The sequence below is a fragment of the Miscanthus floridulus genome, chromosome 17, assembly GCF_019320115.1.
Source record: "Miscanthus floridulus cultivar M001 chromosome 17, ASM1932011v1, whole genome shotgun sequence".
Lineage (NCBI taxonomy): Eukaryota > Viridiplantae > Streptophyta > Magnoliopsida > Poales > Poaceae > Miscanthus > Miscanthus floridulus.
Window position 1 is genome coordinate 57,114,981 of NC_089596.1, and position 16,690 is coordinate 57,131,670.

Genomic DNA, 16,690 nt, shown 5'->3' on the forward strand with positions numbered 1-16,690 from the left:
AGCTATTATACAGATTGTCTCATACAGCAGAATCTTATTCTTCATAGCAGACACATTTAAAATTTGTTCAGTACATGATCGCACAACACACAGCATGCACAAATTGGCCAGAATGCAGCGCGAGTGTCAAGTCACCACCTGATGGCCCTCATCCTAGCATAGCATCTTCAGACTTCAGTTACTTTCTTGCCGACGTTCTGGTACTTGTACAACCTGGCACACAACATGTAGTAGCCGAAGTTGAGAGACACCAGGACGGCGAGCAGCCAGTAGAGGTTCTCCAGCCTGGACGCATTCATGTTGTCCGGCAGCCACGCCGTGGCGCGCCGGACGATGCCGATGAGCGCCGTGCTAAGGTAGAACCCGAGCGCGACGATCATGGCTACCATGCCTGTGGCCGTGTTCTTGAGCGAAGGGGGAAACTCCTGGTAGTACAACGTCACCTGCCCGGGGAAGTGCAGAGCCTCACCGAACCCTGACAGAGCAAACGGCAGGAGCAGCCACATGGCCGACAGCGGCGACACCCACGCTGGGTTGCCCTCATCGCCGCGCGCGTGCACGGTGGCCACGCGCCGGCGCTCGATGACGGCGGACGCGGCCATGCTGACGACGGTGATCACGTGGCCCGCGCCGATGCGCTGCAGTGGCGTCGGGTCGTGCCTTACGAGGCGCCGCCACAGAGGGAGGAGGACACGGTCAAGGAGGCCGAGGGAGACAACGACGGCGATGAGGGTGCCAACGATCATGGAGCCCGCCGGTATGACGAAGCGGCCCACAGCGCGGTCCATGACGAGTGCCTGCAGGATGGTGAAGTTGATCTGCACGCCGATGGCCACGCTTAGAAAGATGGCGGCGCTCCAGAGCGGCAGGATGCGGAGCACCGTCTTCAGGTCCTCCACTTGCTGCACCGTGCACACACGCCACGGCCGGATCACCGTCGACCCGTCCGCGGCAGCTATGGTGTCACCGTCCGTGATCAGTGCGGCGCGGTTCAGGAAACTACAATGCAATGAATTGTTGTTAGCGATGTCAATAGTGCTCTCATACATCAAAATCAAACGGATCCGTGGTTGCCACTGAGTCTTGCTTCACTCTGACGATGTGTTGTTTTCAATTTTGTCGCACACAAGACCACCAATCACATCTGTCGTACGAACGCATATACGTCAAATTAATTGATAGGGCAATCAAATCGTGTTGATCCGACAGAACTATTAATTTGAAAGCACAGGAGGCAGGACGCAGGACGTGATCACCTCAGCTGACAATAATACCTTTTTTTTGTTATAAAAAGCCATGTCATGGGTGCTATTCTAGTTTAAGTCAGGCCTTATGTCATCTTGATATAATGCTGTTGAACTTTTAATAAAAAAACTTTCTCTGTGCAAACTAAAACAATTGTCGTGGACTTCAGCGCTACGAAGATATCAACCGCTCAACCCCCAATTGTGGGACTGAGCGCTATGAAGATATCAAAGCGACGGATGGATGTGATGCTGCAAATAATTTCTACTGACACGCTGGATGTGGATTGTGTCTATATATATTTGAATGTAAAATTCAGTATTTTCATTAGGCCAGTCTCAATGGGGCCTTCATAAAGTTTCATGAGCACTAAATAAGCTGATGTGGCATAGTATTAATGAAGAGAGATAAGATAAATGTTTCATGGGATGAAATGAGTTTCATGTGTCGGGGAAGAAGATCACGGGCCCAGAGTAGGGAATAAGGTCGCGGTGGAGGTCCCCATAGGGAGGCTGTGGGGGTGGAGCGGGGAAGGAGGTTGTGGGGGCGGAGCGGGGAAGGAGGTGGCGGTAGAGGTCTCGAAGAGGAAGTCGCGGGGTGGTGCAGATAAGAAGGTCATGGTGGAGGTTGCCCGCGCGGAAGGAATCACAGGGGCAGTGGCGGATAGGAACAAGAGGGCATGCAGCCAAACAGTACAGAGATGTGGGGAGAAGTTACAAGCAGACCGGTGTATATTGAGGTTAATATATTGGTGATCTGCTACAACAAATCGTCAAATAGTTTAAAAAAGTAGTATTGGCGGTCACCAATACTGTCATATTGGGGATGCATTATTGGTGAGGTGCCGGAGATGCTCTGAGTATAGGTTCTTGGCCACAACTACTCGGTCCGTCCCCAAAAACTAGAAGTCACTCTAATCATTATAATTAGTGGGAAGGTAAAATGAAATAGGTGTCCGACTGTGTGAGGGCAATGCCATCCTAGAAACTAGGATGATTCTATGGATATTAATTACGGTGTCATATAAACAAATTAGTGATGTGGTATTAGAATTAAGGAAGAGATAGAAGAAAATGGTTTCTTATATAAGAAACCATGTGTACACGAGAACCAAAATAGAAAGAGATGTAATAGGTGGATGATAGGAGGTAGAAGATACGTGATGTGATTGGACAAAATATATTTTGAAAAAGCTATCAATTTGAAATATGGCGTTTGTTATGTTGTCTACATGACTTGGCAAGTACGGAGTATCTTATAGTCCAGAGTTGGGACTGCGTAATTTTTTTCAAATTCTCGTTGTTAACCGCATGCACGGTTTGGTTGGCGCCATTTTTACTGGCCGCCCATCCAAGGATTGGTTCGCCAACCATGCAAAGGAGTGCTCATGGCCCCCCAGTTGATGATGTCTACTGTACAGGTTAGAATGAGGATTTTTAGGAAAAATGCAACATGACTTTCTTAAGACTTGTTTGACTGCGGCACTCGAATCCATTTGTTTCCGGTGGATTAAGTGTAGTAAAACAAATTCTTAGCCTAGTCTCAATAGAGCTTCAAAGGAGTTTTGTTCTCATTTAATGCAGTGAAACATTAGCAAATTTACTCTGTTAGCAACTTAATTATGAAGAGAGATAGAGAGTTTCATAGAGTTTTATCTAGATAAAACCTGTTATCACAGTTATCAACATAAAAGTCTGAGACCATCTAAAGAGGAAGTGCATTTATGATTGTCCTTGTAGAGGAAGAGGAACTGCATTTATGTACTACTGCTCAATATTAATGCAACGAAACCTTATAGTTTGATGCTAGCTGGCTCAAACCACCATGGTCCATTCCCATCCCAACTACCAAGGAATCAATCAAATCAAGGCCATGATATATACTTCCTCTGTCTCTAAATATTTGTTGTTGTTGGTTTGTGTGTTGTAAGGAGGACTAAATTTATAGAAAACATTAGCAACATTTATATCTTTAAATAAATTTATTATAAAAATAGATTCAATGATCTATCTAACAATATTAAATATATACCATGAATATTAATTTTTTTATATAAATCTAGTTAAAGTTATATTTTTGGGAAGCATGAACAATAGTTAATAAGGGACGGATGGAGTACTTTTTTTCAATAGACCGAGTATATAATTTTCTGTGGTCGTTAGACTAATCATGCTACCAGTTATTAACCTTAATCCCATTTATTTTTACTGTACAGTGCACTGCAGGTTTTCTCCCATTTTTCTCCCAAAAACTCATGCTACAATGCCACCACATCCTCCTCTCAGATAACCAGGTCTCTTGTACGTGCAGAGCCCTTTGTAGCTCTCAGGTAAGGCCGGCACCCAGCAGCCATGGCATGTGTGCCATTAGCAGTAGAAAGGACCGGAGCAATTTTCATTGCAAATAGAAGCACTCACTCGTTTAGGACTAGTTGAGTAGAACTCCCTCCGTTCTAAATTGCAAAAGGTTTTCGTAGATACATATATTTTACTATTTACTTAGATATATATTATATCTAAATATATAATAAAAATAATATATCTAGAAAAGCCAAAAAGTTTGCTTGGTTGCACTTTTTGCAACGCAGCGGCTACGGCTGTGGCTGAGGCTGTAAACTATGTTTGTGTTGTAGAAAAAAAATTCTCAGAACTACTAAGTATGTAGAAAATAAAAAATCTACTTGACAGTTTTTAACTCTTTTAAGTTAAACTTCTCGAACTACTAAGTATGTAGAAAATAAAAGATCTAGAATTGTTAAAGTGGTCTCATATATCCGTGGTTGCTACTAAGTCTGGCGTCAGTCTCAAGTGTTCATCTTTTTTTTTTTCCCAAATATACGGCACAGCCGCACACAAACTGTGTGAATACGAACGCTTATGTTTGTGTTTTGAATAAAAATTCTCAGAACTCTTTCTCTTTGAGCAGTAGTACATATGATTTTTTCGCTAAATACGTGAGGATCCAGTATTTTATTCCATGAATGAAGCACATATGTGGGTGACCTCACAACAGTGCGCATAATAGTCATATATTTAAATTGAGTCAATCTCCTATTTACTTTTAATACAAGATTAATCCTTTATTACACTGACATTTATTTTGGATCATGGAATTTAATTATCACTGTCATTTGCACGAACACTACGCACAAATTGTATGTCATATTGTTATATTGCTCTTGAATTTTTATGCTCTTGTGCTTCATGCTAGGTAGAGGTGGAAGGGCCGTTCTAAGGCCTTGTATCATATTGTTATACGTACTGCTCTTGAATTTTTATTATTCTTTATGGAAAGCAATAGACGCCGAATAAGTTTGTGTCGTGGACTTCTGTTCTACCAAGATATCAATACGTACTGCTATGAAGTTATCAAACCGATGGATGGATGTGATGCTGCAAATAATTTTATCATAGGTTTGATCACTGTTTGGTTCTTATAGCATACTGGCTCTGTATGCCATTATTTATGCATCCCCGAATATTAAGGCAACCAGCATACCTTTATGTTGTCTGATGCTAGTTGCTAGTAGCTGGTTAGCACAAACCACCTGGCCCATTCGATCACATGGGGATCAAATCAAGGCCATCATTTTTTTTCCAATAGTCTATGTGGTCCTTTTTTTTTCAAAAAAAGAGAAATATTCCATTAAACGAATAAAAAACGAAGGTCCTAGTCTCTACCATCGGAAGACAGTACACAGCTTATTCTGTGCGGTCCTTGAGCATCTGCAAGAGTACCCAAAACACTGTCCCAATTCACGATTTTTGGCAGGATAAGAAAAAAACCATCTCCAACAGCTCCCAATACCACCTCTCAATCTTTTGGCACTTGGAAAAAAAACCCCCTTGCACGTAAAGATGCGTGGACCTCAGGTCGCGCGTATCCTCTCCCGATCTGAGTGCGTATTCTTCGGCCAATTTAAAGATGGAAGGGCAGAAAAAAATAAAGAGTAGGAAAGGGTTCCTGATGCAAATGTACAAGACATAAAGAACATATATAAGTGATTGGGACAATTTAGAAATAGTATAGGATTCCTGATATAAAATTGTCTTCTATATTTTAGGAGTGAATTATTGAAAATTGTTGGAGATGGTCTTATTTATTCCTCCCAATACTTCTTTGAGAGTTGGAAAACATCATATTTTTGGAACAAATTATTAGGTACTTTTGGAGATGCTCTTAGAACAAAAATTCTAATCAGGTAGGTCAGCAGACATGGCATAGGTGCCATTACCTGATTGTCTTGTAGTTATGGCCACTAGCATACTCCCCCAGTCCCTTTTTATCTGGTTCTCGTTTTTTTAAGAGTCAAATGTATTTAAGTTTGGCAAAACAATCTACTTATAGTACGTAATTAGTATCATTAGATATATCATTGTATAATATATATGCATATTATGCCAATAATATATTATTCTGAGTAATGCAAGTTAGTTCAGCAAAACATGAGTGAGCCGTGATATACATTATTTGATCATAGCGTGGACGGTGGATGGGGCCATTGGGTGGGTGGGGTGGGGGGCAAGTTCTACCGTGTTCTTGTCCCACATGGACCATTGGTAGTTGGCTAGTTGCCACACCAACATGGATGGCTGCTAGTTTCGCAATCTACTCGATGTGGATGCATGATTGACATCACTACTGAGAAATGGTCTTTAAAGGCCTCGTCTGCTTGGCTGATAAGCCATAGCTGAAAGTACTGTTGGCTGATTTACTGTGAGAGGAAAACACTGTTCCGGCAGAAAAAACAGGCTGAAAAGTACGGATTATAAGACAAGCGAACATGGTAGTCTTTCAACCCTATTAGTACCGGTTTCGAGAATTAGGACTAAAGGTGTTGATTTTTAGTCTTGACCGGTACCTACAATAGGGACTAAAGGTGTTTATTAAGTAAAAAAGGTGGGGGTGTGGTGGAGATTCTAACTCGAGGCCTTCCACCTTGGTCCTTGCGCACGTTGCTATCTCAACTGCACCACACATCTAGCATAGATAAAATATGCTTTTCTTTTAAATTCACTCTGGAGCAGGGTTCAGAATTTCGGTCGGTTTCCACCGAAAACTGGTGATTTTCGTTCCTACTGGTGACCTCTAATAAATACATCTAATGGTAATTCCGATTCCATTTTGTCTAGTTTTCGAATTTCAGCAAAAAATTCACGAAGAATTGAAAATTTTGACCAAAGTTTTAGACAAATTTCACCGATTTTCACGATTTTCATTTTTGCCCGTCCCCATCGATATTTATGGCTTGACCGGTAAGTTGAACTCTGTTATAGAGGTACCTTTAGTTCTGGTTTGAGACACACTTTTAGTCCACATCTGTGTCTCAAATCAAGATTAAAGCCCTCCTGCTCCGACATGTCTTAGTGATCGTTACAATCGGGACTAAAGAGTGGAATTAGTTTGGGTTTGTATTACAAACTGAGACCCTTCAGTCCCGGTTGCAATTTTAAACCGAGACTAAATACTTTTCGGCCATCGACGAAAGACTGTTTCTCTACTAGTGCATCTCTAACTCGCTCATGAATTGTTCTAAGCCCAAATAAAAACGTAGAATTTGATCACGGTGCAAACTAACCTTTGTATATTGTTGATCATCTTAGTTTTTAACCAATTGACCAACGTCGCACATTTTACTCACACAACTGGTGGTGGCTAGTGCTGGGCGAAACTCCTGTTCTAAAAGAATCGATCAGGAATTGCAACACTTTAAAATAAAGCGCGAAGGATTGTGCACGTTCCAATCAAAGAAAATTGGAGGAGGATAAGCGTGGTGCACCGTGAAAAGTAGCTGGGCAAGTACGTGCAGATATCGTTCTGTACTCCTCCCTAGCTCTTTGTTTTCTATGCAATTTGTTGCGCGTCTTTATTGATTCGTTCTCACATCTTGTCGGAATGCCTATATGTATATAGTCTATCCATTGCCTGATCGATCTTATCAAAGGCTTTCTCCTTTTGTTAATCACCATCCCCCGCGATGCTAAATTGATTGCATGTCACTGTGGCGCTGTTCTAAATCGATTGTGTTGGTGATGTCACGCATGGCCAGTGTTATTACTCATAATTTTTTAATTCTTTGAAAATAGATGCTATTGTAATATTCTTGTTCAGTTGGTCTGAAATATTTTTGGTTTCATGTTTAGCTTTGCTCTGATAATTAGTGTTCCATATATAACCTGGACTTCCGTTTTTCATGGATACTAAGTATTCATGTTTGGTGGAAGCACCGGGAGCAAGAACATGGGTAGCTTACCTGTCAAGTCCAAGATACATAAATGGTGTTTTATTGGTTACCAATAACCGACACTGACACTGATCTGGTAACAAATTTATGTTCGTTTTTGCGCTGTGGAGATAACAGCCAGATTATATAGCAAATATGACAGTAATATGATACTAACAAATCACTTTCACAATTATTTTTTGTCGTCACTGAAATCATATTCAGTCCGAAACGTGTGCTAACACCGTTTGACATTAGGGGACCCTATAACATGCATGTGTTATTAGAAAAAAAATGATATTTGGATAGACATGTGTGAAAACTTAATTGATATAAAACCATCTCCTATTTTCATTTCTACATTTAAATTACAAGTGAATTATTAAATCCTTTTCGGCCAGTCTGGGCTAAAGAATAATCATCAGGGTTTTCTTTCAAAAGAAAAGCATCATCAGATTTTGGCATGACGGCCTGCTATTAGTAGTAGTAGATCTTCAACGCCTAGTAAAAGCTCCCTGCTATTAGTAGCATAGCAGATCTTCAGCGCCTCATAAATTGGAGCACTGCACGCCCAGGGCGTTCGCATGGATTCACCGCATAAACAGCCGAGCAGAGGGCGTTTGGGCTAGTTTGGCTTATAAGCCATGGCTGAAAGTACTGTTGGCTGGTTTAGTGTGAGAAAAAAATTCTGTTCGTTAGCTAATAAGCCATGGCTTATAAGCCATGGCTTATAAGCCAAATACGACCAAGCAAATATGGCTGATGATGTAAAGGTATTCCGGCGCTTTAGAATAATATAAAGCTCAGGATTGTGCACCGCACATTGCTATATATATGCATGGACGCGGAAGGAATTTATGCTTACTGCAGGCTAAAAGGTCACACGAGAAGCTTTAAACATATATATGCATGAGTCGCTAATCATCGTCGTACCTGCCCTTTTGTAAACAACTTGCGTGGCTGAAAATGATTTGTTCTCACAAAGTCGCGTTATATCATGTCGGATTGCCAAAAGTTTACTTAGATTCTCGTTACTTATTGTTAAAACCAGTGCATGTCTGTCAAAAAAGGGTATAGAACTAGTGTAACAAAATCGTGTTAATTGGTACAAGCTAAAATTAGCACTAATGGATTCAAACACCCTACTAATTTAGTACTACTCAGTTGCTTTTTAGAGGTGGCTGGGCTGCTTCAAATAAGCTATTTATAAAGATGGCTGGGATTTGTAGAGACGGCCGGGAAAATCAATTTATTGAGATGGCTCGAAATACAACCAACTTTATTAGAAATTATAAACCGTGCAAAAAAATCTAATTACTTTTTAATCTGGCAAGTCTGCCATCAAGTTGCCACACGTGAATTTTAGAGCGATATACGAGTGGATGCGGCAGCGAGGTCTTGAACCTGCGGCATGACCTAAGGCCTCACGCATTCCTCTACTATTCAATGCACCACAAAGTTACCTGTGACTAAAGAGCACAACATTCTCTTTGTATTCACTTTACTCGAGTTTGACATTAGTATTTGAGACCCTTAACGAATTCAAATGAAAAATGTTTTTCAACTACAAAGGTATAGATATTGTTGAGTTTCTCCATCCGAGGCCGTTTCAAAATTTTGAATTTCAAATGTGAGAAATTCAATCATAATTTTTCTTTGATAGATGATTTCAAATGAAAAGTTGGTAAATAAAAGTTTTTTTTTATCTCTACAAGCTCTACAACTTTAGTTTTTGCCATTTATTCATCCGAGGTCGTTTGAAAATTTTGAATTTCATGATGTGAGAACTTCAAACTAAATTTTGGGACCTTAAATTATTTCACATAAATAATTCTCAACCGCAATGTTTTAGTTCTTTTTGTGATCTATAACTTTGATTTTGATTGTTTCTCCAACCAAGGTAGTTTAAAAAACTAAAAAAATTTGAATTTTAAAATATAAGAACTTCAAGAAGAAGTTTTGAGATTTAAAGGCCCCGTTCGTTGGTCTGAAACTTGGCTGAAACTGGCTGAAAAACAATGTTCCAGCTGAATTGTTGTGAGAGAAAAATACTGTTCCGGCTGAAAAAAGAAGCCGAACAAGCCGAATATGGGGTAAGCCGAACAAGGCCTTTAAATGAAAATGTTATCAACTATAAGTTGTAGATCTCTTCATTTTACACAACTTTGACTATAAGTTGTAGATCTCTTTATGTTACACAACTTTGATATGAAGTTTGTCTTCATCCAACTTTATTTGAAAATGTATAAATTTTACTATACTGCACCTATTTCAGAGACAACTCTAGGTCTAGTCATCCCTAAAAATAGATTTTTAGAGGTAACGTTAGATCCAACCCCCTGTAAAAGTTGAGTTTTAAATGCGGCTCATTTCGAAAACCATTTTTACCCAAAATACCCCACGTCTTTACAAATTATTTTTGTGGTAGTGATTGTTCAACTAATAATAGTTTAAAATGAACTTTCTAGCTAATAAAAAGTTATTAACTAAGTTCTCCAAGCTAAGTACTACTAACTATTAGATGGAGAATCCAGACGGGCTTCAACTTAGTAGGTTCACTAATAGCCTGTTAATAAAAAGCTATATAGCTGAGTTTCTTCCACTAGAACTAACTATTATATAAGCAGCTAATAATGGATTTAAATAGGCTCTGACTCAAGCTTATATATATGCTATATATTGGGACTTGGAGACCATCGGACAATCAATTAATGACTCTCTCTCTCTCTCTCTCTCTCTCTCTCTATTTCAAAAAAGAGTAATGATATACCTACTGTCCAATCTATGAAAACCTGGTGCTTAGAACACGGTTTTAGCAAAAGTCTTAAAAATGTTATTAGGGGCCGGGTAACCTTTAAAGAAAATCATATTTGTCTCCAAATATAATGTATTATACTCTCATAATAATATCATATAAATTCCATACTAATATTCCAATTAACACATTATAAATCGTGTGCTATATATAAGAATTTTTCTCAAGACTTTCATAATAATAATAAAAGTATAAGATTTTATAATCATGTTCAACACGCCATGTATTTGTGATTGGAGGATTAGCTATTGTCCTGATCATATCACTCGACAGATCCTGGCTGTAAAAACTGGAATTGTATGTAAAAGTTATAGCCAGACCATATTAGTTGAGTCCACCTTAAGAGTGGGATGTTCATAGGGGTGAGCACTGGTGGACCCAGGCCCCCGCCCGGGCTCCAATGACGCTGTATACAGAGAAGTTCATCACTTTGGGCCGTACCAAAAGGTTAGAAACACATAATCTTGTAGGCGTCATGAGTTTTGCTCGGGCTCTGAAGCGCTACTGGGGTGAGTGTGCGTGCGTGTTGTGAGCGTTTATGTTGTACTGTGTAATTCTCAAAAAAAAAAATCAGTCAAGTAGCCTAATCGACTATAAAACTATTTTAATGATCGCGCAGCACACATTATTATATGATTATGGGATATGTGTTGAAGAGCATAATTTTTCTTACCTAAAACTGTCGCTTGGTGCAAGGTCAGTGTCACTATTGCCAGCTTTGTCCTCACCATCACCTCGCCGTGGTCGGCCGTGGTAAAACTTCAACTCCCCAGACGTCGGCACGTTGACCTTCCACTTCGTGACGGCGGCGACGGCCACCCGAGCGAGCCCCGTGAACGGGCTGCCCCGCACGGCCGACCGGCGGTAGTACCGCGTGCCGAGGAGCAGCGCCACGAGGCCGACCACGCTGGCGGCAGCGGAGATGCCGAACCCCAGCGTCCACGACACCGTGTCCTGGACGTAGACGATGACCGTCGACGCGAGCACGGAGGATGCGTACAAGAAGACGAAGAACCAGTTGAAGAGCACGTCCCGGTCGGCGGCGGAGTCGAACTGGTCGGCGCCCATGGTCGCCTGGTTGAACCGCGAGCCTGCGGCGCTCACGCACATCAGGAACACGCCGGCGTACAACGCAGCCATCTGCCCGGCCGATGCCGGCTCGCAGGGGCCGGCGCCGAGATGGCAAGGCGCTGGGCGGAGGCCGCGCAGGCTTGCCGTGAGGGTGAAGACAACCGAGGACTGCATGCGCGCGCACGCATTAGTCTTGTCAGCAGCAAGTAGAGGAGCCTGTTGTGTTGTGTATTCTATCGAGAAAACACACGACTGTTATGGGCACTACTGAGTAGTCACTGACCAGGACGGAGAAGGCCATGGAGACGGCGACGATAGGGTAGCAGCCGAAGAAGGCATCGGCGACGACGGCTCCGGCCACAGGGGCCAAGCTGAGGCAGCCGGCGACGATGTTGGAGATCTGAGCTGCGTCCACGCTCGGCACGTTGTACTCTTTGATCAGGTAGACCACTAGGTTGCTTAACACGCCGCTCGTCGCCACACCCAGACCCATCATCGCCGCTGCAACCATGACATGCGCACATGTAACACTCATGCATGGATCAATCGATTTAGATTCAATCGAGAGCAACAGCGAGAGAGACCTCCGAGGAAAGGGAAGGTGATCCATCCACCCTTCCTCCTCTGATCGCTCTGCGGCTGCTGCAGGGACTCGTGATCGACGCCGAGGCCTTGGCGAGGCAGTGTTCCTTCTTCTTGCGGCACGTTTGCTTCCATGCTGCTTCTCTCTCTCTCTCTCGTCGCGCTGGGAACTTGTATTGATGTGTCGCTTAAGCACGGGTGCAGCGTGTCACACTACTAGCTATAGGACAGTGTAGATATGTAAACAGTGGAGTTGGCCACCCACATTGTCCTTTTCATCATAATTAAGAAAAAAACTGCCCCAGATATTTCGGGAGTAGCATTTATATTTCTTTCTGTAGGTTCGGATTGTATATTCAACGGTCACGTACTCCTAAAAAGATTTCAAGGGAACGGCCTCCAAATTAACAGAGACACGTGTTTTTAGGTACCTCTCTAGCGAAATAGCAGATTTTTCATTGAGACAAGACATCACCAAGGCTGTTGTAGTACTGGAATATTAGGACTATATAGTGCGAGTAGGAAAAGAAAAGAAAAATGTCGACTAGATGGATTGCTGGTATTTTCATGACGGGTGATACGATACCACTCGCCAGTGACGATAAGATTGGCACATATTGTATGGGTGGAAGATCCATCCAAATTTCTTTGTAGAATTTTTTTTAATGAAAAGACATCTAAAATCATCGAGAAACTAGACTTGGTATCCTTTACCATATTCACTTCCTATATTCCCTTGCTGTTAGATGCTATTGTACTTCAGGAAGATGCACGTCTCTATTAACTTTTTACATAGAGGCGGGCATACTAAAGTGATTGCCTTTATAAATAGTTGATTAATAGAGATGGTCGACTGAGAACGCTTACCGACATCCGCCGCAGGAAATAGGCGATTAACAAATGTGGTCGTTATTGGTGTTTTTACCACCGGCAATAATTTTTGAGTATATCATACGTAGCGGATACTAAGAAGGATAGCACGGGACATACATAAATTTATATTGCTTCGAGTAGAGGGTGCCCCTAGTGCATAAAAGTGTTCTAGTATCACTTGTGCACCGTATTTTTTGAGTGTAGCATACGTAGCAGATAATAAGAAGGATAGCACACGGGACATATATAAATTTATATTGCTTCAGAGTAGAGGGTGCCCCTAGTGCACAAAAGTGTTCTAGTATCACTCGTGCACCGAATTGCTTCTTGTGTCTAAGGTTCTCTATGAAGTTCCGATTAGGGTCTCCTTACCCCTTGTTATATAGTCTAGGGGAGTAAGATTATAAGATTTATCCTGATTGGTTTATAGGATGGTTTTCTAGTCGATTACAGAAATAATCCCAGTTGATCTCGATATGCCTAATATAGCACATTAATGAGATACCTCATGTAAATCCTCCATGTTAGGTTTATAGATATGTTTGCTAGTCGGTTACAAGGAAAATATAACAACCAATCTATCGTATCTTTGTACGAGTCGGCGTCCGAATCCTCCACGTTAGGTTTCTTTTCCACAGCTTCTCATGATTTACCCTGGTTTTGGTGGGCCTCGCCGTATTCGGCCCATCCTGACAGTATTGGGTTAATATATAGGTGGTGAGTTACCCTGGGTCCATATCACTGACACAAAGCAAACTAGTTCATCGAGAAGTATGAAGAAAGCACATGTAATTCTTAATCGTTATTCCCAAATTTAGTGGAGAAGCAAACTAACTTGTGTGTTTTATCTATCTTTAGGAACCGGGATTTCGTTGGGATGAACACCAGCGGCCGGCGGCCATGGACAACCGACATGCAGCGGCTGGGGGGGGGGGGGGGGGGGGGCGCTGGTGGCGGCGCGTTTTATCGAGCGTAGAATTGGAGCATAATGTAAATGGGCCTTCAATCCAGTGCAATCTAGAATAGTGGTTCATGCTCTTTTTTATTTATCTATACACGTTAATGTTCTCCATGGAATCTAGAATTATATACACTAGTAAACGTTTATGTTAATAAATATGCCACAATCACAATCCTCTTTCCATGGCTATGTTAAAGGTACGTCGTCCCAATTATCTAGTGATCGTGTTCCCCTCCTCGAAACAATCCTCTCAAAGAGATATACCCCCCTCTTCTGAACTTGGGAACTTGAATTTTTTATCCACATCTCACGTATCCGCGGTACCCTTCGTATTGGAAACTTCGTGACTGTGGGCATGAATATTCCACTGTGGGAACTGTACCTCAATGTGGTGAAACTGGATTGAAATAACTTGGAACCTTGTGTGTTGTAATAATCAAGGCTAGCAGCAGTTGTGATTTGTGCTTGTGAGGCATGCTTATGGTTTTTTGGAGGGAATATCAGAGTTATTCCTTTTAAGATGGTTAGTCGGACAGCCTATATTGCTCAGGTTGTGGATAGGCAGCTCCTCCTCACTATAGAGCTTTCATATAGAATGCAAATGAACATTTTTGTTCTCCATACAAATTAGAGTACATGCTACATTTTTCTCGCCCACTCGTCCTTTCCTGGTTAAGGAAATAACGAACACTGCATGCATGTACTTGATTTGAGATAATAATGCTGCATGGAAACACATAACAATACAAAGAAAAAAATTTAAGGGACTCCAAATATAAAGAAAGAAGGCAACGGAAAAGGCGCGCGAACCACAAAAATCACTAATACTAGGCACAATGGGTGATGGGACGCAATGGCTGGCTACTAGATCCCCCGGTGGAGGCGCTTACGTGAGGCACGGCAGAGCACACACTTGGCGGCCCTCCCATGGCCGTGTGGGCTGCACTCTTGTACGCTACAAAACTTTTCTTCCCTCCTCACCTCCTCAACACTTCCAAACCCTATGCATCATTGATCGCTCTATGCTGCGCACAAACACACCGCAGCTCGACGTGCCCTCTCGCAAAATTTGAGCAGTGTTTCCTCGTTCCCTTGTCCATTGGTGTTAGTTTACTTGCTTTCCCTCGTCCTCCCAATCAACAGTGTTGGAAACACAAGCACAGGAATAGCTCATGGATGATAATAAGGAGAAAGAGAATGAGCATGAGAAGCATGATGGGGCTGATATTGAGGAAGAAGAAGAGGATGAAGAAGGTCACAAACGCGTTGTTGTTCTTGGGCCCCAAGTCCCCCTCAAGGAACAGCTCGAGCTCGATAAGGTATCTGCATTAACATCTTCATCTCTGTTTTGACCATTTAGGAAAAACGGGTGATATTTTACTTGTTAGTGTAGGATGATGAGAGCCTGAGGAGGTGGAAGGAGCAACTCCTTGGGCAAGTTGACACAGAGCAGCTCGGAGGTGATTTTGGCCTCTTCTTTGCATGTTTTTCTTATATTCATATAGACTTTGGTGGATTTCTGAACATATAAGAAATTTTGTTGCAGAAACTGCGGAGCCAGAGGTTAAGGTGCTTAACCTGACCATCCTATCACCGGGCCGGCCAGATCTAGTCCTACCAATCCCATTCCAGGCAGACGATAAGGGCTATGCATTTACACTCAAGGATGGCAGCCTCTATAGCTTCCGTTTCTCCTTCACTGTCTCCAACAACATCGTGTCAGGCCTCAAGTACACCAACACCGTCTGGAAGACTGGAGTAAGAGGTGTGCAACGCCAAATATGCCTGTGCATGATTACTATTTTCTAGTACTGAATACAACTTGATTAGATCTTCGTGTTCTGCTCATGCAATTTTCATTGATTAGATCTTCGTTGATTACAGATGACAGAAAGTTTGAATCTCATAGTCTTTATATATGAACTTACTAAGAATAGACATCAGTGTGAAACTTGCTATTTTAATTTTGTTTTTGTTTGAATAGACAACTTATTGTTTCTCCAGTTCATGATATACTTAAAATTGCAGTAAGATTTGCTGCATTAGTGACATTTGTAGACAGTTTTTTTTTGTACGTAACATTTGAAGACAGTTTTTCTAGTTCATAGTAATCCTCTTATGAGGCAATGCATGATTCGCATTATTGTGACAGTATTTTAAGATGTAAAAATAATAACGTGGTACATAAGTGCTGAAAACAAAAACAAAAAGAATCAGGGAATCAGGTTCATGTTGCAGGATAAGTCATTGCATTAGTCATGAAACAAAAAGAATAACATGAGTACCTGAAGACATTTCCATATGGTACACGAGTAGGATTTGATTCTTCATGGTCTACCTGCTATTATCCTTTTGAAGTCGTTGATATTTTCCCCCTTTATTGCAGTGGAGAACCAGAAGATGATGCTGGGGACATTCAGTCCCCAGCTAGAGCCGTACGTCTATGAGGGTGAAGAAGAGACCACACCTGCTGGCATTTTTGCAAGAGGTTCCTATTCTGCTAAACTAAAGGTACCTCTATTTACCAACTTTTATTTCTCATTAATCCTTCATCATTGTTGCTTCACCAATCATTAATAACGTTATGTATTCTCTTATAGTTTTTTGATGATGATGGCAAGTGCTATTTGGAGACGAGTTACTATTTTGAGATTAGAAAAGAGTGGCCAGCAACCCAATGATATGGAGCAGTGTTGGCTTCTTTAAATATGTTAGAACTCTTAGTTAAGACAAGCAGAAGATCTATTTTATTGCTTCTACAGAATGATTGCTTCACATATCGTTGTCGTTAACCACCTTATAATTTGTTTTGATTCCGTTATTTTACGCTCTCTGTTGCGTAATATTGTTAATTCACATTATAGAATCAGTCATGTATGAAGAATCAAATATATATTTATGTACTGATGACCTTCTTGTT

General features: G+C 41.6%; 2 protein-coding genes across 2 annotated transcripts; one reads left to right on the top strand and one right to left on the bottom strand.

Annotated features, from left to right (window-relative positions):
- Nucleotides 1-22: 22 nt before the first annotated feature.
- LOC136517957 (protein NRT1/ PTR FAMILY 2.7-like) lies at nt 23-12,140 on the bottom strand. Its single transcript, XM_066511616.1, has 4 exons — nt 11,939-12,140; nt 11,638-11,855; nt 10,957-11,522; nt 23-999 (listed from the first exon to the last, which is right to left on the bottom strand). The coding sequence occupies exons 1-4, from the start codon at nt 12,069-12,071 to the stop codon at nt 168-170; spliced, it is 1,749 nt and encodes a 582-aa protein (XP_066367713.1). The 5' UTR covers nt 12,072-12,140; the 3' UTR covers nt 23-167.
- Nucleotides 12,141-14,747: 2,607 nt separating this feature from the next.
- Nucleotides 14,748-16,690, top strand: LOC136518061 (rho GDP-dissociation inhibitor 1-like). Its single transcript, XM_066511714.1, has 5 exons — nt 14,748-15,089; nt 15,164-15,230; nt 15,317-15,535; nt 16,157-16,281; nt 16,371-16,690. The coding sequence occupies exons 1-5, from the start codon at nt 14,943-14,945 to the stop codon at nt 16,449-16,451; spliced, it is 639 nt and encodes a 212-aa protein (XP_066367811.1). The 5' UTR covers nt 14,748-14,942; the 3' UTR covers nt 16,452-16,690.

What these genes read in the sequence shown, in the direction of transcription:
- LOC136517957 (XM_066511616.1), bottom strand. Translation starts at nt 12,071, where the DNA reads ATGGAAGCAAACGTGCCGCAAGAAGAAGGAACACTGCCTCGCCAAGGC. An exon ending in CACCTTCCCTTTCCTCGGAG is followed by an intron (nt 11,856 to 11,938) that starts GTCTCTCTCGCT and finishes TCATGGTTGCAG; the next exon opens with CGGCGATGATGGGTCTGGGT. An exon ending in GCACCAAGCGACAGTTTTAG is followed by an intron (nt 1,000 to 10,956) that starts GTAAGAAAAATT and finishes ATTGCATTGTAG; the next exon opens with TTTCCTGAACCGCGCCGCAC.
- LOC136518061 (XM_066511714.1), top strand. Translation starts at nt 14,943, where the DNA reads ATGGATGATAATAAGGAGAAAGAGAATGAGCATGAGAAGCATGATGGG. An exon ending in AACAGCTCGAGCTCGATAAG is followed by an intron (nt 15,090 to 15,163) that starts GTATCTGCATTA and finishes TTGTTAGTGTAG; the next exon opens with GATGATGAGAGCCTGAGGAG. An exon ending in CCTATTCTGCTAAACTAAAG is followed by an intron (nt 16,282 to 16,370) that starts GTACCTCTATTT and finishes ATTCTCTTATAG; the next exon opens with TTTTTTGATGATGATGGCAA.